The sequence below is a fragment of the Zosterops lateralis genome, assembly GCF_965231275.1.
Source record: "Zosterops lateralis genome assembly, chromosome: 7".
NCBI lineage: Eukaryota > Metazoa > Chordata > Aves > Passeriformes > Zosteropidae > Zosterops > Zosterops lateralis.
Window position 1 is genome coordinate 8,247,280 of NC_139767.1, and position 25,797 is coordinate 8,273,076.

At 41.6% G+C, this 25,797-nt stretch overlaps 2 protein-coding genes across 2 annotated transcripts in view; one reads left to right on the plus strand and one right to left on the minus strand.

The window, feature by feature from the left end:
• Nucleotides 1–16,785, minus strand: part of STAT4 (signal transducer and activator of transcription 4) — a gene marked incomplete at its 5' end in the record, with an annotated part of 40,077 nt that extends 23,292 nt beyond the window's left edge. The window contains 4 exons of the mRNA XM_083865158.1: nt 480–572; nt 1,356–1,454; nt 14,917–15,061; nt 16,658–16,785. Of these exons, the coding sequence (XP_083721284.1) occupies nt 480–572; nt 1,356–1,454; nt 14,917–15,061; nt 16,658–16,785 (465 nt within the window). The remainder of the gene's footprint in view (nt 1–479; nt 573–1,355; nt 1,455–14,916; nt 15,062–16,657) is intronic.
• The window catches only part of MYO1B (myosin IB), a 184,672-nt gene that overhangs the window by 20,880 nt on the left and 137,995 nt on the right, over nt 1–25,797 (plus strand). The gene's annotated exons all lie outside the window — the stretch shown is intronic.

Sequence of the window (25,797 nt, forward strand, 5' to 3'; positions counted from 1 at the left end):
CTCCTGGAGAGTGGTTACCATCAGCTCCCAGTGTTCTTGTCCCCTCACATCTCCAAACCACGTAATTACGTCACTTAGCCTTTGGCTCGACAAAGGTACATGACTCAGAGATCGTGAAGGTTAAGCTACTGCTGACCCAGCTAAAGGAGGTGAAGCTGCAAAAATACATTTTCTGAACCTCACTTCTTTTTAGAGACTATAGGTATGCTCTTACTGCACTCAGGTGTCTGTCTGCAACTCACATAGGGATGAGTGGGATAGCTTCAGAATAGGGAGCTCTGACACTGAACCCAAACAGCTGCTAACACCCAAGGATCAGGTGTGTCCTGAGTTGTAGGTCTGGGCAGATGTCCTTGGAAAAATGGAAAATGGATAGTGTGTCTGTTGGCAGAAGTTGTGCTACCCATCTTAAAGGTAGTTCAGGTATGTCTGTATGAAAATCATGTGGGCAGAGACAGCACACAGGACAAAAAAGGTACCTGAGCACTGTTCTTGATCGCTGATACTTTGTGTTCTACATTTCTTTGTCGCTCTGAAACCACAGAGTTCTGTAGAGACTTTTCCAGCGGCCCCTGGAACACATTGAACAGATAATTGGTGGGAGAGTAATAATAATGATAGGTGATAGAAACTGTATTGCAAGTTCCAACACAGAGGGAATTCCAAAGCCAGTGCTCAACCATCTGGAGACTGCTGTAAACACACAGACATGTTTAGTTCTACACACTTGAAAAATATGCAGCTTTGACTTCGAAATCTAAGAGATGAAAGGTGTGGGTGTACTACAGACATTAAAAATATAGTAAATTAAATATAGATTATTAGATTTTTTAAAAAGATCCATGGCAAAAGACTCATATAGGAATACATATTACATCCATAAGTGATTAACAAGAACACATTTGTCTAAAAAATTCTCTCTGGGTTTTAATCATGTAACAATTTCTACAAAATAAGTTTCATATGTAATTTGAATTATTTTTTTCTCCAAACAACATAAAAATCATCAATAACTCTATAAAATATTGGATGGAATGTCTTTTGCATTCCATAGTTAATATGAATTAATGCATTGCATAATTTAAAATATACACATCTGTTTTGCAAAGAATAATCTCTTTAAAACCTTTCCTACAGATTAAAGTCTTTGAAGATTAGCTGTGACGTGGAAGTCCCTCATAGCAATATTTCCAGCAGAAGAGCCACTAATGAAGTTCAAATGTGAGTTTAAAGGGCAACATTTGGCAACCCCTAGTGCACACAAATCACTTCAGTGGAATGAGGGGACAGGATTTGGTCTGAAAAGCATGTGAGCAGATTAACATGGAGCAGATTAATGAAATGTAATTCATTACCTGTACAGGCATGCTGGCTGCAGCCAATATTCTTCTTTCTTCTCTTAAGCAGTTTGAGATGATCACTGCTATATGCATGGGATTACCATGATATTTGCCCTGCAAGCACAAGTAAATACAACTCAAAAAAAAAATCTAGAATTCAGGATGTCCCTCTGGAAATCACAAGCAACATGATGCATGAGTGTCATTGAGCTACAGATTGGTGTGGGTGGAAAAGACTCTCCTTTTCCATGTGCTGGTTCAGCCTTTCAGGGCAGCACCAGTTAGTGCCACCATTATAAAATATTCTTAACAATGTTCCACAGAGATTATAAAGATACAATTCTGAGATGTATATCATTTGAAGATCAAATTGCTTCCCTGCTAACACAGCTGGCTTGAAAGGGCTTTCCTGTCAGCCTATTCTGGGCACAATTTTATCACGACTTCGATTTTCAATAGGATGTTGATGCTTAGCATGTAGCACTTCTGCCAACAAAAAAGTCTGAAAGCATATCAATATGGTAATGATGCAAGCAGGAAAGCTTCCTCAGCATAAAGCAGAAAACTTAAATTTTAATGTCTATGAACAATTTTTCTCTTTCAAAAAAATAATGTGCCTGAGATGAAGGAATAAGTAACTTTTGTCTCAAGCCAAAGAATCGAAAAAATCTATATTTATTACACCACCATAAATAAAGTGCTGAATTGCTGATGCGTGACTGAGGACTGGGCACAATTTGAACTAATATTGGTTTATGCTGTATTTATAAAATTGGAATGATAGAGGACTCTCAAATAGCCTTCTTTATGTGATGTGTTCATTCAGTGTTTCTCAGTATCCTTCATGCCTTTCATTCAATATCATTCATTCAGATACCCTTCATTCAGTGCTCATAATGTTTGTCCATTCAGCAGAGTTAATCCATTTAATTTCTTTTGCTGTGTAGTTTCCACTTCTGGACTTACTCTATTTTCTCCTTTTTTATCATTAGTCTTTATTTTCATCATATCTCCCTGCCACTCAGAACCTCTTTTATCTAGCTGTCTCTAAATGTGGCACAATAAGTTTATACATACTTTAATGGATGCCAGATCCTCCTTTGATATCTCATACCAATTGTTATGTTAGACAAAAGGGTGTGAATGCATCTGACAGAAATGTGAACACATTGCTTCTGTATGCAACAAGTACCATGGCATTAAACATACCATTCTAATGCTTTTCAATAAACATTTCCTGTGAGCTCTTACATGAAATGTGTAATCTGAAATATGTTTTGACTTCAATTGCAAAGCAAAGAAATATCATATTAAAAATGGTAGTTTTGATCATGGCAACTTGGTTCAGGCTGCTTGGTATTAAATACCATGTGTACTGTGGTTCCAGGTATGGACTAAGGTGAAAGATACCAGACTCTTAAAACTAGGTAACCGAGCAACCAAATGTTCCCTTCCAAGGGAACTTTGCCTTGGCACTGTTAGCAATGAAACAAAACTTCATTTCTGTGGTTTCTGACATCTTTTCAGGACAGAAAAAGTACATGCCCCACAGTGCAACCAGTGCACACCCAGAGTAGCCCCAGTCCTGTGCCTCCTTTGATCTCCATAAAAGCAGTTCAGGATGCTTTTAGGTACTTTATTCCAGCAACCATCTGTATCAATTACCCTGAGGAACAGGAGTTGTGAACCTTACTGGTTTCAGGAGCTTCTCTGTAAACAAGAAGTGGTGAGTAATACTACCCCGGGACACACTATGCCTCAGATGGAACACCAAGAACTCCCTGCCTGTTCCTTCCCGGGCAGTGAGGAGAGACTTGATTAAGGGTACACTGCTGATTTCCATGTCAAATAACAGTGCCAAAGATCTGTCACTACACGTTTCTCCCTGACAGCTCCATGGCTGTAAGGGCAGTGACTACGATGTTGCTGCATGCTTCCTTCAACGCCACTGCACTTCAGGTCCGGTAATACATTCACAGTCCCCTTTATTGGGCATATTCCCAATTTCTCTCTCTGTAGTGTCAGGATGTAGCTTTGGGAAGGGAAATAGAGAAATATAGGAAATGGCTGTGATCTTCCTGCAAAGGATTGAGTGGGGTGTCATGTGGAAAGTGATGTCCCACAGCAACAGCCAGGGCAAATTAACTGCTGCAAAGAGTGCTTGTGCTCCTGGCTGTGCTCCAGCCCAGTGCCTGACCCCTTGAGGAGCCAATCCAGGCGCTAACTGGGATGGAAATGACTCATGCTTTTTTCACTGTCTGGGTTTTCTGCACCTTGGTGGACTGGAAGTGCTCAGCAAAGGATCAGTTTATTGTTAAGGAGGAGCACATACGAAGCTGGGAGAGGGGAGGAACAGTCCTGCCTTGTTTCAGCCTATTACTAAGCCTGTCTCATCCATCTATACCTTGATTAGAGGGAGGAAAAGTCCTGTTACTAACAAGGCTTGGGATGAAAGCTGTGGGGAGAAATCTGCCATTGGTGTAAGTCCACTGATGGGCATATTATTTCCTCATTAATTTCTGCTTGTGGCTGTTACTTCTTTTTGGCTGTAAACCAGGGTTTCACCTTCCCCCCTGGATGGCCAGTAAGGGGCCATGCCATACATTGGTACCTGAAGCTACACAGCCTGAGGCTTATCTTTGAGGCTTACCTTAGTCCCAGTTTACTGCTGCCTAAAAACACTGCTAGGGTTTAAAGGGGTCAAGCAAAAGATATTTAATCAAGTCAATAAGAAGTAAATATCCTCTCTCTGAGCTGGAAAAATGCATTTATGAAGAAGAAGCTCTGAAAAAAAAATAATCTGACAGTGGGATGTGTTAAAATCCCCCGCAATGGATGCCGGTTATTAGGGACTTTCCTAGCGTTTCTAGACACGATTCATATGCAAAACTTTCAAAAACTCTTTCTTTCTCTCCTTTTCTTTGTTTCATTAAGCGAAAACCATCTGAATCAAGAGATGAAGTGGAAATTCACTTTTTTTCCCCCCTTTCTTTCTTCTCTAACTCATAGAGCTGTAGAAACAAACTGGGGCTGTAGTGATTCCCATACTTATGCCAGGCTGGTGCTTTTTCGACTTGATTCAGTTTGAGTAGATGCCAAGAAGGTCAACAGAGAGTTGCCACCTGTGCTCCCGGAGCAGCCCCTTTTGCAGTAAGGGAGCAGATGGATTGCAACTCACCAGTAATAAATTGCTAAATGAATTATAACATTAAGTATCACAAGAACTGAAACTTATTTAATAACAATACCTACTAAAAGTCACAATAACCATGTTTTTGACTCTGGAAAAATAATAACACTAAAAATTTTCTGCCTGTGTTTTATAGTTCTCAGCTGTAATGACACTTTGGAATGCATTGCTTGGTATTCCCTTATTATTCACCTACTGCCGGCTCTTGTTGCTCTGCACTTCCACTTCGTCTTTGGCCAAGGACAGAAATTACCCAATGTGACCTTGATTTCTGAATGACTAATTGAAAATTATCTCCTATCAGCAAAAGAGTATAAGTTGGAAAATTAAGGAATTTTAACCAAAAATGGCTTGAGATGGGCAAATCCTAACTTAGAGTGGCATGAACAGTAGCAGCCAGAAAAGGAAGAAGAGTGTGAATTCTTTAGATATGCAAAATTGTATTAATAACTTTAAACATGTAAGGAGAACATTTATATTTGTCTTTTGACAAATACTGACACAGAGAAATTGAAGATTCGCTTTTCTTCCTTCAAATCAAAATATCTGCTAATATTATTGTGTTGTTCTTAGAAGTTTTCTTTCTCTTCTCTTCTGTTCCAGTGAGGTCTTTCCATACCATGAGTTACAACAAACAACAGATTATTTTATTTGGACTGGATTTTTCTCAAGAACTGCCAGCATGATGCTAAATTTAAGCAAACAGGGGGAATTTGAACTTTCATTCTGAACAGGTGACAATTTTCTGTGAATGCTGATGACATTTCCTTGGAGAAAACCTTCCTACTGCCACCCGGCATGCACTCTTTCAACTCCAGGGACATCTGGTGTGACAATATCTTACTAGATCACAGAGAAAAACAAAGAGGCATTTCTGCAAAAACAGTCTGTACATTAGAGCATGCAGAGTTTATGCCCTTTAGCCAAATTTTAAAACAGCTTGAACTCTTTGGAGTATGTTAAAGGTGCATGAAACAGTGACTGGGGAAATGCAAGGTTTGATTCTGTAAGCTGCAAGGTCATGGAGAAACTTTAAAATACATATTATGACATTTTAAAATGCATGTGCTTTCAAAAAGAACACCAAACAATTGTCAGTTTTAGTATCTGGAATTTACTGCTTGCTCTGACAGAAATGAAGAAATCTAGACCAGAGTCATTCTCTTACTCTTCTTTTCTTCCAATTTTTAAAGTTTAAAAAATTTAGCTGATTTTCCTGTGGGCGGCTCCATCAAAAAGTGGATCCTCTCCCAGCCACCCTAAAACTGACTGCTCTTCATGTGCCAAAGGGCTTTGTACACACCTATCAGTGAATACTGGCTGTGCACTACATGAGCAACTGGCTGTGTTCTCAGTGGTTAAAGCAGGGGATTAAGTGTTAGTTGGTCTCGATTTGTAATTTAGAAGGATGTGCTATGAAACCTTTAGAAAGTCAGTCAGGGGTTTGCCTGATTATCTCTGTGTTTTCATGGTGACCTTAAAAAAGGACTTGAGTAGGTTTTGGTGCTTTCCAATTCTGAAAATTGCTTCAGAATTTGGTCGGGTTTTCTCTTCTTTTCTCTTTTTAATTTTCTTTTTCTTTATTTTATTTTTTTTTTAACTCTCAAAATCATCAGCTGTATTTCTTCTCATTTCTGCTAGAAAAAGCCCTCCTTGAGCTTTTTAATTGTATACAATAGGAGCTTTACTTGGAAGTGTGGAAGGGTTATTTAGTATGACCACTGAAGTGTTTGTTCATACTGAATGAATATTTAAAGAAGCTGATGGAAGGGAGGAGAGATAGGAAACAACAAGACAAAGTCAAGCAAAAATACATTTCCTTCCTTATTGCTCACTTGTGATATGATTATTTTACTAAGTCTGATACTCAGCATCTTTCTGGAAAAGCAAACATATCAACTTTCATAAAATCAAAAACAGGGAGAAAAACCCCTTTTGTCTATTGTGTTATTTTTTTGAAAGAAAGAGAGAAAGATTGGGTTTAGTAGTGTATCTCGAATGTGTAGGTGGGAAGGCATAGCTGTACATACATATTTCCCGTTTTCACCTTCAAATATGACAAATAACACTTTGCCTTGATTTGTTTCCTACCTTTGCTTCTGCATCCAGGCAGAAAGCCTAATGAAGACAACAGCAGAATACAAAGAAACAGTTGGTCCTTGTGTTAGCCTAATAAAGGTTAAGTGTTTGGGAGTTTTTTGAAAGCTTGTACTTGAACAGGCAGTATTCTTACTAAAAAAATCTTCTTCAACTAGAAGGATGTCTCTGTTTTATCTAGGTCTTTAAGAGGATGTACCTGTGACACTATCTATTTAGACCGCTCTTGTTGTACTTTTATTTTTAGATTTCCCCTTCCCCCTCTCAAAATATGTGAGAGAACTTAAAGGTAACCTCATTGTTTTAGAAAACTCCTATGATGTGTGGGAAGTCCTAACACACAACTATGAAGTCCTGTAGTTTTCTCACAGGGTCTGATGCATAACTTTCAGATGATCACCATTTTTTTAGGGTCATTTTTTTAGGGTATGTGCAACTAAACTGCAGTAGGCAAAGCTGTAAAAGCACAGAGAATGAGCTGTGAAGGCAGAGGTCTTTTTCTCCACCCCTCAAATTCCACTGCTGAATCCCTCCCAGCAGCCACTAAAACCACACAAGGAACAATCTAAAGAAACAGCAGATTTCTGAGCAGGTAGGGTGAGATAAAGCTACAGAAAATAAATTTCTGTAGAAATCATCATCAGACAGTAGAACTGTACAGGGTGAATAATGTAGTGATGCTTCTTATTTGATGTTTATTTGAGAATAAATAACTTCTTGTTTAAATGAGATTTATTTGAAAGTAAATAAAAATACTATGTTCCCTGTGAAAAAGGGTAAAACATCAGAGGACAGAGCGGGCTGATCCCCACATCCCCCTCCTCCTCTGGGCACAAAGACCTGAGTATTATTAACTAATCTCTCAGGCAGATGTTCAACTGCAACTGGGCTCTTAATACTTCAGAATGAACGAAGCCCACAAGAGGTTATTTAGTTTGCTTCTGTCTGCAAGTTAACTCTTTTTCATTCTACAAAAACATTTATGAACTTTCAGAGATGAGTTCTTTACATAATAACTAGAAACCCCAAAGTATTTTACTTGTACCAAGTAACCTTTTCCAGTCTTGTACCAATCATTTTTAAAAACCTTTATCAGCTGACGTGCAGTCACCAGGCTGTAGTTGCTAGGAGCAGACACCTAGCTGCTTCAGCAAACAGCCTTCTGTGCGGGGTTTCCCATTTGCACGCCAAAACTTTCTGTAAACAGCTTTAATGGTTGTACTGAAAAACTCACTGGGAGCAGTCTAATACCATCTGAATTGTGTTAGACAGCAGGACATGCTGGTTCAAAACACATCCTACTTTACCGTGTTGAGTCGTTGATCTGGCAGGCTACCCCAGTGCTAAATACGTGTAAATAACGTTTTGAAATGCATCTTCCGTGGTTTATTAGGAACTTTCTCTGTTTTTTTCCATTCTCACCCTTTTGTAAGCTTTAACAGGAAGCTGCAACTTAAACATCAATGGCTGTTTCCACTCTTTGCAACTGTTTCTCAGCACAGGGCTTATTAGAATTGTTTGTCGATCACCAACTGGAATGTCCTGTTTCGGATCTAATGCTATTTTGCCCACTTTGATGTACTGAAATAAATAATCTTATGATTCCTCATGCATGTTCCTTTCTGGTACAGAGGCATTTGTAAACAGCCACTTGAACTAAGGAACCTTTTTATATGTTCACTTAGTTCTATCTGGAGAAGCCTAGGGATGTTCAGTGCCCAGATGGAAACAAACTGGGCACTAGAACCAGGAACATGACACAGAATCAGGAATGCACTGCTGTGTTACTGTTTTAAGCAGCATCATGTAAAGATATATTTGTTTGTACTACATCGAAACGGTGAATTTTACATGGAAAAAAGTGCCTCAATATATGTTGTTTTAGATGACAGAAGATACTTTCAGAAGCTAAAACTTACTAAAACTTCCAAAAGCTTTTACATAACTGGTGGTGTAAATCAGCATATCTGGTGCTTCTGCCTGACCTCTTCCTTTGTAAACAGACCCCAAGGTGTTAATGGTGTGTGTGCCCACAGACCTGCTCATCCAGGCATAATTCCATTACCCTCCCTGCCCTCATTTTGGGCTCTAGCAGGGCTGAGGAGTTGGTAAAGTTCACCAGTACTGGAGAATCTGCTGTGAGAATTAAATTAATTTCATGAATATACATAATTTACAGCAAATTGTTCCCCAGAGCACACAGTATACTCATTAACTCAGGCTTCAATGGTAAATGAGCAGAGCAGCCCTTCTTATTCCTGAAATCTGTTATTTCACTTTTATAAAGGAAGATTTATGTAATCAGATTTCACCCTGAATACCATAAACAGAGAAGTGGCACAGATACATGTTGCCATTAATGAGAAGGGAGTGCTTTCAGAAGTTATCTTAAGACTAGAGCATAAATAAGGGCTTCAGTTATGAATAGGATGATTCTGGGAATTTCTGCTTTTGTCCTGATGGGGTTGTCCTGCACAGACAGTGGCTCCTCCTGAGAGCTCACCTGGGCCAGGCTGCATTCCATGGAGCTACTTTTTGTCTAGCAAGCACCTGAGGAGTGCTCCAGGTTTCCATCTTGGAGTGTGTGGGGGGAAGGACATCCCAGAGCTGAACAGGCAGTTGCCCATCAGCATCATTCCTAAATGGAGTGGTGGGACACTGGGGCACAGTGCCCATCTCTGATTCCCAGGCTCCTCTGAGCCTCCCCTGCCCTGGCTGCACTGCAGCCTGGCTGCTCTCCACCAACCCAGGATTTTGGCATATGAGTCAGGAATGTGGCCAGTACCTCTCTTCTAGTGTAGGAGAAGGGAATATAGGTGACCTTGCCCCTGATAAGTAACAGCTGTGTTAATTACCCAGTACAGCCTCACCCCTGAGGAGCCACAGCTGTATCCAATAAAAAGAAGTGTGATAAAAGGGAGTGGGCCAGCTGGTAAGGGGGATTATGAAGGAGGAGGAACCTTGAGGAAGAGGGAATGAGAGGATGATGAAGAAGAAGGATCCCGAGGAGAGAAAGTCTCTGCTGTGAGGTCAGTCTGGATCTGTAGTCAGAGCCTGCTGTTGGAACCTGCAGTCCCAGTCTGCAAACTGATCCCTGCAGTCAGAGGCCACAAGGGAAGCCTCCAGTAGGAATAAACCAGGACCCTTTTTGTGCTGTGATAAACAAGAAGTCTGTATCTCAGCTTGCTTCTACCCTCTAACCAGAGGGCTGCTGCAGCATTTTATGAGAGTCTCTGTGCACTAAATCCACTTGTGTATTGCACAGGGGCTTACATCAGGGACAGGTACACTGTCACGTAAAAACGTTCCTTCTGAAAACTGGGATGTAATTGTCCATTGGCCAAGGTCATGCAGGCTCTTACATCTGCAATTTAGTTCCTAGAAGTGCTAGGCAGCTCTTCAAAGCTTAACATCTGCCCTTTATATTTTGTTGTCATAACAACAGCACAAACCATCTCCTTGTAACTAATCCACTTTGCTTTTTTCCATCTAGATTTTAAGAAGGAGAAAGAACCATAAGCATGGTTTCCCTGCTCTTTCCCCCGCTGCCTCTGAACATTTTCTCCCTCTTTCCAAAACTGCTGCTGGGGGGAGCAGGAGCTCTCTAGGAAGACAGACAGAGAATTTAACCTTAGAAAGTGACTGTGCTGTTCTGTCTCCCACTGAAGAGCACAGCAACAAAAGGCTGCTCTGCTACAAAAATGAATCCAATTTACTGACTAGAGAAGTAATAATAATGTAGGAAGAAAATATGAAGGATTTTAACCTAAAATGCTGACCCTGATTTTAATATAGTATGTGCATTTATACCAGAATAATGTCAAAAAGAAGAGATGTTTCAATGAAAGCAAGAAAAAGAGAAGCAAATTACAGAGAGCTAGCAGTGACCACAGCTGCTTAGCTAAGTTTCTCATCACTATTTTCAAGTACTTATAACTTTTCAAATTACATATTTCCTGATCACTGTTGGTTTTTTTTTTGCCTGCAGATAATTTTAGAAATGTAAGCAGTCTAAGCAGGAATGCCATATTCTATAGTTATTTCTCTAATAGTGAGAGAATAGGGATGGTCCCTCTGTTCTAAAAGCAGGGGTGCCAGGCAGACCCACCTTCCTGGACTTCTTGGGCTTGGACTTCTACTCTTTGCCCTTCACAACCCCCAACGTTGCCCAAAACTTGTAACTGAGGCAGGCAAATTCTCTTTTCTTTCACTATCTCCATTCTTGCTTTCCCAGAACAACAAATATATTAATGTAAAGATGTTTCAGTAAACAGTCAGAATAAAAGATTTTCTCAGTTTTACAACAAAAATCTCAGGGATATCTTTTAGGTGAGGTTTGCTTGGCTGTGGTGCTGGAGACTTCTAGAAATAACACTCTCCAGCCTCAGTAACAACACCAGGAATCTTGATCCTAAGGAGTCCTTGTCTGTCTAGAAAACAGCTGCACAGGCCACTTATGAAGTGTGCATTGCCTTATCTTATAAGGCTGCCTTTCACTAACCATCCAGTTGTATTTCTGACTAAACATTTTTTAGTCAGTGTTTTGTCAAGAACTGCAGGTTGCTTTTGAATAGCCCTTGTGTGTTCTCTAATTGAATTTTACATTATTATTGCTATTGTTGTAGCATTTAGGAACCTTTACCACAGCTCAAAATACTATGGCTGTGTATGTTGTGATAAGTGCTGGTTTCCAGTGTTATCTCCTTTGTCAAGTATTACTCAACAATTTGGTTCAAAGTAATGAACAAATGTTGTATTCACATTGTGTATTGAGGTTGGACAGCTTCGTGTGTGTGCACAATGCACACGGGTCTGTGCATCTGTGTGTGGTTCAGAGGGGAAGGAAGAGGAGGGAACTGTGAAATTTCAAAGAAGTGCTCACACTAGAGAGTGAAGCAGAGATAAAGGTGGGTTCATGGTTACTAACCTTCAGAGAAAGTCAAACCAACACTGTTCACGGAGTCACCAGATAGGAAAAGATATTTACCTATTTAGGAGCCCAGTCTTTCTTTCATCAGTCAGTGAAAAATCTCCTTAGTTTTACAGTATACCTTTCCAGCCTCCCTTTCCCTAGGTGGTGTGTTGGGACAAAAAGGACCATGGCATTCTACTCTGTACATCAGTCACATTTGTTCGGTGTTGTCTCATGAACTTGTCACAAAGTAGCTCAATTAACAAGAGTTAGGTATCTGCAAGGGCTTCCAGCTGTGGGTGGGAAGCCAAGTGTCTGTTTCCAATCTTCTCGTATATTCAACAATAAAATGCAACCAGTGATGCATTAAAAAAAGATTAGACCCATAATCAGATAATTTGCATACTCAAAGTTAAGAATGTTACAGAACATACTGTCCATGGTACGTGTCATGTCCAGTCCATTAATAACACTTGACAGTTGATAACAAGGATAGGCTGTCAGCTGATTTCCACTACTACAGCATTTCTTTACTGTGAAGAAATAATTTGAACAGCTGAAGCAGAAGACTGCCTGTATAACTGTACAGAACATGCAGCCCATACCTTGGCTGAAAATGCATTTATCTTCTATGTTCTATAATTTAAATTTGTAACATAGTGTTTTACACAAAAGTCAAAAATTCTGGTGTCACAGATTTCTTAAGAGAATATAAATTATTTTTCTTATCTGGTAACCCTCAGACATTGCAAGAGCCTGGTCCTACTCCAGCCTATTCTAATTATTTTGGAAATCAGAATATAGACTGTGGGTGATAGTGCTCAAGATCAGGAAAAGCTCCAGCAGTGAAAGTACCATGCACTTTTTGGTGGTTTACATGTGTATTTTGAAAGTGAATGGATAGCTTTTTGTCTGAATTCAGGTTATGTGCTATCTTGATGCAATGAAGAAAGGTCAACATTATTAGTGATGGGGGAGAGCTGTTGGGAAAGATGGGACAGGAAGGGCTTGTGGATATGATTGCCTGGTAAGAAATACTGGAGATGTAAAACCTGTGAGTGAAATAGAAATGAAGGCCAGCTTTGAGATGTGATCATGGCAGGCAGAAAGATGGTGATTAGCTGGAGATAGGTTGAAGGACAGAAAACAAAAGGACCCAAGGATGTAGCCCCTCTCCACCCTGCCAAGGCATCAGGGGAAAAGTAGATAAGAAAAGCAGTCTTTAGAGTTTAGAATATAGGATGATATGGTAATATAGCAGTTCTCATAGGCTGCATGCAAAGTCTGTAGGTTTTGTATCTTGCACCAGTTGGTCACTGTAAATTAGAATATTCAACACAAAAGAAGATATAATGTATTGTAATAAGGTCCTCTCCCTCTCTTACCACTCTCTCTTACCTCTCTTACCCCTCTTAGCTCTCTCAGCTCCTTTACCTCCCTTACCTCATACCCCCTCTCTCTCTCTCCTTGTGTCTTTGGGGCTTCCCTTCAGCCGAGGCTGGTGGCTGAAGGCAAAGCCCTCTTTACCCATGACCCTTGCAATAAAACCATGTGTTTCTAGAATATCTCAGGTCTGCAGAGTTCCTTCTCCCTGCCGTCCTTGGATGCTCCTACAGAGAGCTGCTGGTTGTGTTGTTTTTGTTTTTTGTTTTTTTTCTCACCTAAAAGCATTCTACTGCGTTACTCAAGATTCAGATCACGTTTTATAAGCAGTGTAATTCCAGTATCACATATGTCCTCTCAGGGAGTTTGTAACACTCTTCAGCTGTAAGAGGGATGCCTGAGCATTTTGTTTTGTTCTGGAATTGTGACTCAGACCCTAGCACCTGAGAAGCCATTTAATCACAAATCACTTAAAACTCCCCTCCTCTCGCCTTTCTAGAATAAGCCTCCTTTGCTTTGTGTTCTTCCTGAAGCACATCACGACATAATTTCCAAACGTGACAGGACTTGAAAGAAAGGGATTTCATTCAGGCCATTTTCACACTGATTATTACATGAACACAACTGAGTTCACCCAAGGCCTGACTGCTTTGCTCGCTGTGCAGTGTTTGGCAGAGCACACAGAGCTAATGCTTCACATTTTGGTAAAAAATGTGGAATAAAATAAACGGTGCAAAGAGGAGAAGGAACAATGAGAGGCTTTAGTTTTGTAGAGCTTGTCTGCAAATATGTTCTAGTCCTTCTGCCTGTGCACACTGTGATGGTATAATCATAAATGCATTGCTTTTTAAGCCAGCGCAACTGCTTGGCCTGAAAAGCTCTTTCTACACATCTGCCCCTGTGGAAGAATCCTTTACTAAGGTGATACAGCTTTGTGGTAAAATGTGCCAAGATCATTATGGAAACAACAGTGTTTCTGCAGTTGAGTAAATCTGGTGTTTGAAAAGTGCTGCTGCAAAAACCAGAAAAGAAACAAAAAGTTACTTTATTTTTAAATTACAGAAGGCTGCTTGCATAACATGAGATGAAAAAACCAGTAGTGATGGAAATAGTGTCATATTTTTAAGAGGCCACCACTAGGGATGAGGAGTAGAAAGACACAGCCATAAAGAGAACAAAGTAATTGATGAAGCCATGCTAAGATTTTCCAGGCCAGTGTGTGTGTGTATGTACATATGTCTCAAATAAAGAAAATGTTTGGTAACCAATGTAATTATCTTTTAAGTTCTTATGGAAAACACCATCAAAGAAGAAAAAAACCCCCAAACTTTCATTAAACTCAATGGCATATCTGCTTTATGCAGAAGACAGATAGATGTCAGGAAGTAGGTGACTAATGAAGTGGAACTCTGAGAATCCTTGCCTTAGATAAACAATTATTAGAGAAACATTCAGGCAATCAAAATAAATATCATTTTGCAGAAGCCTGATGGTAAATCCTTTAAGTAATTAATAACAAATAATCCCAGAAAAAGCATAAAACAGCAAGCATGCTAATGATTTACAGGGGTTCCTTTTTCATGGTGCTGCCTTAAGCCCCAAGCATGTATTTTATTCCATAGTTAAATAGCTGTAGGTGTCTCAAAGGTGGTAATTACATTTGTAATAAACATGAGCATCTATAAGCACTGTACAGTGTTATTTGTAAGAGCTCAGTGAAACACAGATATGCACAGAGCTAAGAAGTCACAGCATTTATATCCAAGCTGCATGCATTGAAACAGGAATTATTGTTCCACAGAAAGACAGTGGAACTGTTATTTTGAATTATCTTGTAAAAGTCTCAGTCTTCCCATAGCTGCTTGGAGTCTATGGCAACTGGGGCAGCTCTGAGCTGGGCTTTGGAACAACCTGCAAACCACAGAGCTCGAGCACTGCCTCCAGAGACCACTAAGGGTGTACAGTGCAATTTGTCATTTGAAGTAATGACCCACCTGCAGCAGCTTCCTGACTCTTTTCAGGTTGTGGATCAAGAGCAGATTCTTCTCCTGTGAAACTCTGTCCAGTTGATCATCCACTTGTATTATCAAATTCTGTAAAAGGATCATTGCCATTGCTTCATTGTTGGCTGCAGCCTCCCTAGAGAATCAATGAACAACAACCATGCATGTTTAAAATGTTGTATGGTGTGTCAATCTAGCAGTATGGAAAATGAAAATCTATTCCAAAATCTAGGCACAAAAAACAACAACAACAACAACAACAAAACCGAAAAACCAAAACAAAACAACAACCCCCCCCACCAAAAAAAAAAAAAAAAAAAAAACCTAACAAAAAAAAGACTTTAAGTATACGGTGACTTGCATATAGCTAGAGCTTGTGAATAATGATTTTTATGATTTTGTGGGGTTTTTACTATTCCTATAGATATGCACCTATAAAAAGAGGGTGAGGTGTTAGCACAGACAGTAGAGTCAGCCAGAGGAGACAACTAGGGTTTTCTAGTCTCTGGTCCAGTGAATATTTAAATACTTCCAGCTCACTTGTCAGAGGAAATGGGGCTTATGCAAACTGTCCCTCTCACTCAGTCACACAGATATAATTTCTGAATTTGCTGCCCAGTTTCAGACAAAGTTGGCAACAGCCTTGAAGTCCAAAAGATAGAATGTTCTTACAAATTTCATGGCAATCTGGCAGGTTGATAGGAGAAAGGAATCCAAATTAGCACCTCCACTGAGGAAAATGGCAGCAATAACTTGCTCCAGGAGGCAACAGCCAGATGGCCAGGCAGCAGATACATCTCTTCACACCAGGCACCAGATGAGCCTTCCCTCAGCCAAACTATTTGGGGATACAGGAAGACTCTGAGGCTACTGGTGAAGGGTATGTAGGGGATACAGGACACAGACAACGCCAGGCTTTACTGGATCTGCTGTTTGTGGTACAGCTTGGTATGTGCAGGGCAATAGCATTAGTGAGCAAAAGTGAGGAGGAAAAAGTCTGGACAGCATGGCATCCTTGTCCTTGGAATAGCCTCTCTCCTTGCCTCACAAATAGCAGGCGCCTGTTTGAGATACACCTGCTAACTCCACATCTGGCGAAAAGAGAATTTAATGTTACCCATGTTGCTACAGCCCCATAAATATGGAGCCATAAACGGTAAAGAAAAATTATATCCCTTAGCAGATTTTTTTTTTCTCCTTTTTCCCCCTGCACAACAGTCCTCCAATAGTCCTGTGAATTTAGCTTGAAAAAATGAGATAGCTCTTTCTGGTATGACTAATAATTTTTTTTTTTTTGCATTTAGTTTGGAATTTTCTTAAGATAACTCTTGAGTGAATTGAATCCAAATTTGTGCATAAATTGACCTCCTAGAGAATAGTTCCTGTAAACAGCTGGCTTGTTCCCCAGAATTATCCAGGTTTAAGTGCAATTTTGGACAAGTGAATAATTTTATGCTGCAAGAGGTAAATGTGGAACATTTCCATTGAAAATTAACTTGCATTATTTTTTAAAATCCATTTTTATTGGATTTTGTTTAGGAGTAAGTTCAAATGTGAAACTTCACCTCCCAATATTCCTTAAGTTTAAACGGCTAAATCCATAACTAGTGAAATAGTATTATTGGAGTGTAGATACTTGCACAGTTTGTAAATGAGCACCCTAAGGCCTGCCAGCAAACAAAAGAATTGTTAGTGATTGAAATAACAGGACACAGAATGAATGAAATCCTACCAGTCCTGGCTTTCTATCCATTGTGCTAGTAGGTGCCGGATTTCCATGGGGAAGTTATCATCGTAGAACTGGTCTACCTGCTCCAAAAACTTTATTTCCAGTTGTTGAACTTGACTCCATTGGGACATACTACAAAAGAAAGGAATTAAACATGTTTGCAATTAAAAAATAAATATGAATTACTAATCCAAATGGCATAAATCGGTTATTTTCATTGTAGCTCTTATATACTTTGACATTTTATTGTCTTTCAAAGCAGTGGTACTTGAGTAAATTTAGTCAGTTAAAGGGAAGAGGGAGAAAAGTGAGCAAGGCCACATTAAAGAACTTTTGGCTCTTACACTTGAATGGGCACCTCTGTTAATTCCCTTTCTTCATGTAAATTTTTTGAGATACTTTATGGTGCTTATGAAGTCACAAAATTTACACACCATCTCTGATCAAGAGAAGTTGTTTAGGATTGTGCTCTTCAAACCCAGGCAGAACTATTCTCATTGAAGAGGAGTGGAAAGCAATGATTTTGCTCTCTTCTTGGTGAATTCAAACCATTCAAATTTTTCCTAAAGTCATCATGGTTGTGTTACTGTGCTGTTCCTCAAGCCCCACATTTTCTGTTTGGAGAGTACTGCTTTATGAACTTAATCTAGTATATCTTCTCTATTTTAAATTGTCACAGAATTATATTTGATGTGTCCTGGGATCTCAGTCCTAGGGCTGAGATCAGTGGGCTCTGCCAACTCCCTGATCCTGTACCAGAGGTGGTCTTCCATTTCATCTTACCAGAAGACCCAAAATACAGTCAGGACTAAAGACTGAAGTCGACCAACAAACTATGGATCTGTTGGAACATTTTTGATAAAAACTTTTCCTGAAGAAAAAGACAAGATTTCATCAAAATGGACATTTTTGTAGAAAGCTGACCTTTTTATATGCAGTTTTTCTCCTTCCAGTTCTGAACTGTAGTTTCAGAATGTCACCACTTTCAAGTATACACATCATATTTTTAATGCTGTAGTCTTTCATTTTCCAGTTTTTAAAGTCAGAAGAAAAAAAGTAGTATCTCAAGTTTAATGGAGTCCTGACCACTTACTCATGCAAAAGTAAAAGTGACAGGTTTTAGTTTCTCAGCAAAGGCTGATAAGATGATTCTGTGTGTGTTATGAAGGACACTGTATATAACGTCAGTGGAAATGTGCCCAGTGACATTTTCCTCCTCTTTAGTACTTCCATTCTGAGAGGAAAAAAACATTGCCTGAATTTTCTTTGCAAATACTGCCTTTGTTTCTTTAAATTGCTGAGGAGGAGTTAGGCACAGGAGTGTTTTGCTGTCTGTGTTGCTGCATTGACAGTTACAGAGGTACATATAAGGAATCAAATCGTAACACAGTAATAATTTATAGAATAAAACCCAGAGAATTGTTAAGGTTTGGAAGGGACCTCCAGGATCACTGAGTCTGACTGTCACATTTTTCCTGAACTCACACTCAGGAAAATAAAACAACCCAGATTTTAAAGTCTGTTCATTTTTGGTGGGAGTTTTTATGATGAATTCTGGTGATTATGATATCCTAACAAGATTAGCAAGGAAACTTAATATTTATTATCTAAAGTAAAAAAAAAAAAAAAAAAAAAAAAAAAAAAAAAAAAAAAAAAAAAGAAGAAGAAGAAGAAGAAGAAGGCGGCAAGATTTTGTCCAGCCTGCAGCCCCCTTAGGCTTGCAGTTTAAGTTGCAGGGATGCTCACATGCATTAAGCGTTGCAGAGCGCACGGGTAGGGTTTGTCCCTGGGATTTTCGTGACCTGCTCGGTACAACCCATGTTCCCTTTGTGCAAAAGGTTTTGCAGGGACAGCTGAGAAGGTCGGACACTTGTAACTAACTCATTGTGAATGCCACCTGAAGGGAACTGGAAGAAAGTTTTCAGGAAAGATGGGACAACAATGTCTACAAGAGCACGTAGTGAGAGGACAGGGGGAATGAGCTCAAATTGAAGGAGTTGCGATTAGACTTAAAAAAAAAAAAAAAATCTTTAGTGTGAGGGTGGGAGCGGGTTGCCCAGAGAAGTGGACTCCCCATCTCAGGAGGCGCCGGAGGCCAGGTCGGATGGCGCTCTGAGCAACCCGGTCTCTAGTGCGAGTTGTCCCTTGCCACGGCTGGGATCTCTAAGGTCCCTTCCGCCCCAGCCCGCCCTGTTATGGCAAGGCGGGTGGCAGGAGGGGCCGCAGGGGTCTGGGGCTGTGTCCGCCCGGACAGCGCAGAGCAGCCCCGCTCTCCGGCCACCCAGCTTTGCCCCGGAGCCCGTTCCCATCGGCGCCGCCTGTGCCGGGGCTCGCTGTGCGCCCCGTCCCGCCCTGTCCCGTCCCTCCCGGCGCTCGGTGCGCCGCTCCCCGCCCCGCCTGGCTTGCCTGTGCCGGGTCAGGCCGAGCTCCGCCGCTGCTGCCGCCGCCTGCCCCCGCCCCGCGGGCTTTAAGCGGCCGCGCCCGCCCCCGGCCCGCGGCAGCGCCTTCCTGTGCGTCACCCTGCGGGCCCGGCCTGCCCTGCCCTGCCCTGCTCGGCTCTGTGCCCTGCCCTGCCCTCCTCAACCCTGCTCTGCCCTGCCCTGCCCTGCCCTGTGCCCTGCCCTGCCCTGTGCCCCGCCCTGCCCTGTGCCCTGCCCTGTGCCCTGTGCCCTGCTCTGCCCTGCCCTGTGCCCTGCCCTGTGCCCTGTGCCCTGCCCCGCCCTGCCCTGTGCCCTGCCCTGTGCCCTGCCCCGCCCTGCCCTGTGCCCTGCCCTGTGCCCTGTGCCCTGCCCTGTGCCCTGTGCCCTGCCCTGCCCAGCCTGCTATCACCACGGCCCCGGTCGCGACAGGCACCTGGTAGCGACAGGTAGCTCTTCACGGCTAAGCTCCTGAAGACAGGCTTCCTGCTTGTCTTCAGGAAGCTGAAAAGTGCCAAAATCTTTCCCATTTGTGCCGTGAGGGCAGAGGGCTGGGTCCCGTGGCATCCCTGGGGACTCAGGGTTCCCCCAAAAGCCCTGGAGGCACCGGGGTCCCCACGGCCCGAGCTCTGCCCAGGGAAGGCCAGGGGAAAGGCAAAGGGCAGTGCTTGGAGGAGTTGGGCAGCACAACAAAGCCTCTTGTGGTTTAGAATCACGAAGATGGGACAACACCTCCAAGAACATCGAGTCTAACGTTTGACTGAACATCACCATATCAACATAAAACCCGTAGTCAATATTCAACACCTCCAGGAATGGTCGCTCCACCACTTCCCTGGGCAGGCTTAGCCACCCTTTCCATGAAAAAATTCTTCCTGATGTTCAACCTGGTGCAGTTTAAGACTAACTTAAGACTCTGCTCAGACCTGCCCTCTGTCCTTCAGGTTCCAGCAAGCTTAGGAGGCTGGTCAGCTTAAGTGGACCACATGAGGACAGTGAATTAGTAATTTGAGGACCACCCAGAAAATAACATTGATTAGTAATGTGATTTTGTGCTGTCAGTAGGGGGAACTATTGCACTGTATTTCTTTTAAATAAATATTGGCAACTATTTATTTTTCTTTTTACATTAAGCACTCATTTTATGAGCATCCTTAAGCAACTGTTGTCTGTAATGATGCGAGGACAGGTAGTTCATACCTTGTAACAAACAAAACGAGATAGTAACAGGTTTTCAATCCCCTTTTTGCTTGCTGTTTCTCTGCTTAATCTAGAAAATAATCTACGTGGTGGAGTGGATGATAATAAGACAATACAATGTTTCCTATTATCTGATGGAAGTATCTGTTCAGGCTTGCTTCAGGAGGCCTTAAAGCCAGAAGTTCAGCTAGGTGATCCCAAAATCCAGGGTAATCAGAGGTCATTCTTCATCTGAGGTTTGGAGATGAGTTTCTGGGAAGATGGTTCCTGTTCCCTTTTCCCTCCTTTTTCCCCCTACTTCCTGGCAGGTAGACCAGTGAGGACAGGCCAGTGGTTGGGATGGAGAACAGCTGTGGAACCAGCTGTTGGAGGTGCAGGATGCTGGGTGTGAGCCATGGCTGTGGAGTCAAGAGAACAGGGGCATGATCCTCAGAGCAAGGGGTGCAGGAAAATGGATGGAATCACTTGTGGTGTTACAGTGAGTCAGGGACCTCTGGGGCTTTGCAGAAGCTCTTTGAAGAAAGAGAAAGGGAAGGACACTTTGTTTGGGGGAGGGGTCTCAGGTTTGGTTTCTCACCCAAGATTCAGGTGGTTTTCTTGCCCTCTGAAAGCCCTGAGCCATGTTGCAAGAAAGAAGCGGAGTCTTCAAGGTCTTGTTTTTCAAGGTTTCTTGTGTTATTTATTATTTCATATCTCACAATTTTCTCCCCACCCAGCCGAGATCTGAATAGGGGCTGGGACACGAGGTGACTGCCCACAGATGGGACATTGCTTTGCTTTTATACAGATAACTACGTGTCTATTATTTACAATTCCATGCCAATGCCTATTACTTGTACTAGAAAGGTCATTTCTACTTTGACCCAATCCCCTCAAAGTGCTTTGTGCCACCCTCACTGCAGAAAATGAATGCCAAGGGGGAACAAGAAGAACATAGGGCCGCACCAAAGGAACTTGTGCGCCGTGCTGTGTGAATTTGTGCGCTGTCCCGTGCAGTGTGAATGCATGCCCTGTGCCATGCAATATAAAAATGCACGCCACGTGCTATGAATTTACTTGCTATGCCGCGAAATATGAAAATACGCACTGTGCAGTACAAAATTACACACCGCGGTGTGTAGTATCGAAATACCCGCCGTGCAGTATCAAAAATATGCACCATGTAATATGAATATTTTGCAATGCTTAGTATGCAAATTACGTGCCACGTAGTATTCAAATTATGTGTTGCGTAGTATGCAAATTACATGCCGGGTAGTATGCAAAATATGTGCCGCGTCACATAAATCCTTCATTTTTTCCCCCTTTTTCCTCCAATCTAAGAACCCCAAAACTACAATATTTTCCACCCTGTGTTATGCTAAACTACTGTTTTCACACCTTTGTTGTTTGTTATTCCTCTCTCAGTGTTGGAAGCCTCTCCCATGGACTAAAATCAAAGCCAGTGTCTGCTGGGGCTCTGTGCCAACCCAACACCCCTGGGCTGGCTCCACACCCCCCTGTCCAGGGTTCAGACTCCCTTCCTCAGATTCCAGGGCAGCCAGAGGGATGCCCTGGACTCCAATAGAGGGGAATAAGGAGAATTGTGGTCCTAGGGCATTAGATTTGGATAATTTGAAGGCATTGAATTGTGGCTGAGTGTGAAAAGGCCCGAGGCATGCAGGGACAGGCTCAGCCTGAGTCTGGGGGCTGTTTGAGGACCACGGGAGGGAGAGGAGCATGTGGAGCAGCAGAGCTGTCAGAGGGCTGAGGGGTTCTCTTCTGAGCCTGAAGCATAGCTCAGCTCTGTGCTCTTGAACAAGGGTTGGGGTTGTGTTAGCACACTGTGAAGGATGTGATGGTGTTTGGAGGTGTGAGGGAAACTGTTGTGGAGCAGGACTGAGATAAGAAAGAGATGGTCTAGGTAAGCTTCAGTTCAGGTAAGCTCTGGAGGAAATCTGTGTGGATAGGATCCTGAAAGAGATGGTTCGAGGACATTGCTGGTCTAGCACAGGAGGAGTCTGTGGAAAAGGCAGTGCCTGGGCTGAAAGGAGAAGTTTAGGGGGAAGGAGTTGTGGCTCACACTCGGTGGAGGAGTTCAGTGAGTGCAGATAGGACAGGCCAGGAAAGGTTGAAACCACCACTGAGTTTGATGGGTCAAAGTTAATCTTCACTTTGTATCATTTCATTCAATTTCAACCAACACATTGGTGTTTCAGCAATGGTCAGAGCAAGAGACCAAGGAGCAAGTGTCTACATTCTGTGGGCTGTTTAGGTGAAGAAAAGGTCTCAAGCGATGGAGAAGGAGTTCAGGACATAGTGATCTTCTCATCAAAAGTTCAAAAAGTTTTTTAGGAACACTGAGCCAATTTATTACTTTGATCTCTTTGACCAACCTGTAATCAAGATTACCATCTCTCATGTTTGGCCTCATGTCATTATACTCTTCAACTAATCTTTAATTACAGTATGTGTCATCTGTCTTTTACATAAAGGAGACATTCAGCTTGTACATGCTCTACATGTGTTATGTCTTGTATTTGAGCTGTTCATAGCTTTTTTTTGTGCATTCAGAACATGGACTTCTTGTCTCAGTGAGGTGAGTAAACACTGTAATTGTGAGAAGCTGTCCTGCTGACAGTGTAGTTCCTTCTAGTCAGCATAGCATAAATCCGTAGTTGTGTGTGCAGATCACATCCCTTACTGTCCTCTGTTTGGAGAAAAAAGACAGGAACAGCAATGTTGGCCTAAAGTTACATGTTATAATAATCTATTTATGAGTGTTGGAAAGAACTCCTATTTCTGTGTTTGTTGTGTAGCTAAAAAAATGATCATTATGCCTAGAAAAAGAGGAGTTTGGCTGTTTGGTGGTTCTTAACTGCTGAAATACTTACTGCTTTCCTCCTTCCAGTAATGAGTGAATTATATGTGCAGATGTATAAATCCATATAAAGACATGGGGTGACAGATAGAGATAGTGCTGAAGGCAATCTAGGCCCCGATACATTGCAGCTGTGTGAATTGCCAAGGAGTGGGAACAGCCTTGCCCTCACAGCTATGGGAGTGATAAAAGAGTGAGTTAAGTGGTAGAGTGGTCCCTTAGTGTCTGCTGGCTGTGCTGTGAGGAGGGAGGGACAGGAGGTTGTGTGAGGGACAGATAGGGTTAGGTGGCTGTGCTAGGGATGGGAAGGAACTAGCTGGAGTTGCAGAAGGAAGAGAGAAAGAGCCAGAACTGTGTGGAGCTGCCCATGGGAGGCTACACAGAAAAGGTATGAGGGCATTTTCAATATCAAGGTGCTGATGCTTGAAGCCTTTTTTGGTATCACATGTACCTCCTCCATCATGAAGATACATATCTTGTCCAAATTCAATGTGATATCAACTAGGAAAAAAAATAACTTGCCACATGGAGAATAACGAGAAATAAGGAATTACAGAAAATGAAGTTTTCTCCCGCTGGCTTGGGTTCAGGTCTCTGTTTTCAGGGTGGTTTGGCCTTTTGATACTGCAGTCTCTGCCTTTGCTTTTTTTGGTAGGTACAGGTAGAGTGACCATTTGGCAGTGCACAAGCAGGTCAGGATGAGTGACCTGTAGGTGGATGACTTCTGTCCCTTTTGCTGCCCTGGCCCTAATTGAGGGTCCATGCCCATCCCTGCTACTGGGGAGAGGATCTTCTATACCAGCTCACAGCAAGGTCAAGGTGAGAGGTTCTGTTCATCTGAGACAGTAGGAATTTTCATCTCTTATTGTTTTTGAACAGCAGGTGTGTTGTTTTTGATGCATGCCTTTTTTATCTTTACCTCTCGATGTAATATTTGCAATTTTACACAGGGTGCTTCAATGTGTATCTTGGGAAAACTTGGAGGTGTTTATTTTCAAAAGAATTGTGTAGTTCTGGTGAGATTTTTCTTGAGAAAGAAGACTGTGCTTCTTGTAGAAGTTAAGGCCAAAGCCACTTGGGGTCCTACAGTCACCATACAAACCTCTACACTGACAAAATTAAAGTAGGAAGAAATTACATGAAGGGCCTCAATTGGTACCAGAGTACCAATCTGTCACTGTTTATGGAAAGGACATGTGCAGAGAAATGAAGGAAGCACGGAAAGAAGTGAGGGTAAAGACAACAGTTTAGAAGAGGCAGGAGAAGGAGAGAAACTCTGGGGGCCTTGTATTAATTACCTTGTAGTATAAATGAAAAATTGTGTATGCAGAACACCACTGTAAATAAACTTTACCTTGTGTGTCTGATCCAGTCATAATTTTTCCAGCAGTTTTCAGCTCTCGACATGTGTGATTGATTTAATTTGTCCACTTCCTGAATGATATAATGCAAATTTGAGTCTTACTTTTCCTGAGTTACTCTAGAGTCAGGTTTCCTTTTTTGGTTGTGATTATGTAAATTGTTAGGAATGCTGGTAGTGTTATTTTAACAGGTTTTTTCACTCAGTATAGTCTGTGGGAGCTCAGGAAGCTTTTCTCTTATACAACAGCTTCCCTGACAATTGGTAATGATCACTTTTTGTTCGTGCAGATCTTGAAGACTTTAAGATGAGTGGTTTCTAAAGTAGAGTGTGAGAAAGGAATACAAAATCAGTGTTAGTCAGTGAATGCTGTGGGTTTTTATATGCGTTCCTGTGAAGTAGAGTTTGGAGGGCAAAATGAAGACTCTTGCTGGTGCAACTTGGTTAGTAAATAGGTCAGTGTTGGCTGGACAAGAAAAAAGAGAATTTTTTCATAGTTAGCTCACTTGAGATTTGTGCTGTCAAGAGTTGCTGGAGTTTTTACTGCCTTCCTTGCCTAGGGTCAAGATGACCATGCATAATGGGAATTTCTGAGCATATTTAGGAACATTTTCATTTTGTAGTCTCTTAGAGGAGTCCTTGAGTTTTATTAAGCCTGCTAGCATATGCTAATTGCAAAAACTAGTTTGATGCCAAACAATGACTTCTAAATGCAGAGATCAATAGTTTTAGAATTAATAATGTATTGTGGACTGAGAAGATAACTTGGTTAATTAATTTAATAAAGTGTTTTCACAACGGGAGCAATTAAACTGAAATCTGATCATCTCTGCTTGATAATACTTAAAATATTATATACCCAAGTAATAGGTTTTAACTCTGATGGTACCAAGAGGGCTCCTTGATTTATGTTATTCTCTGAACCTCTTTATTTTGGTATTCTTTGTATAACAAAGCACACATTTTCAGAAATATTGTCAGCCTTTTTCTTGGCTAGGCAATAAGACGCCCACAAATCTGAAGCAGTTGTCCAGTTGATTGTAAATGTATTGTTGGATGTCACAAGCAGGACGGCAATCCCACACCTGTTATGGACTCATTGTCTTCCTTCTAGGTTGCACAAAAAGTGATATTTGATTGGATTCCTCTATTCTTGCCCAGCCTCTTATTAAAAAAACCCAGGTCAGATGAGATTTTATTTCCATAAATCTGCTTTTATTTCTGAATCTCAGCCTCTCAGCATGCTGTAGATAAGGAGTCTTGTGGTGGGAAATTTAGCTGCAAATTGGCATATTCCCTGTTCAGT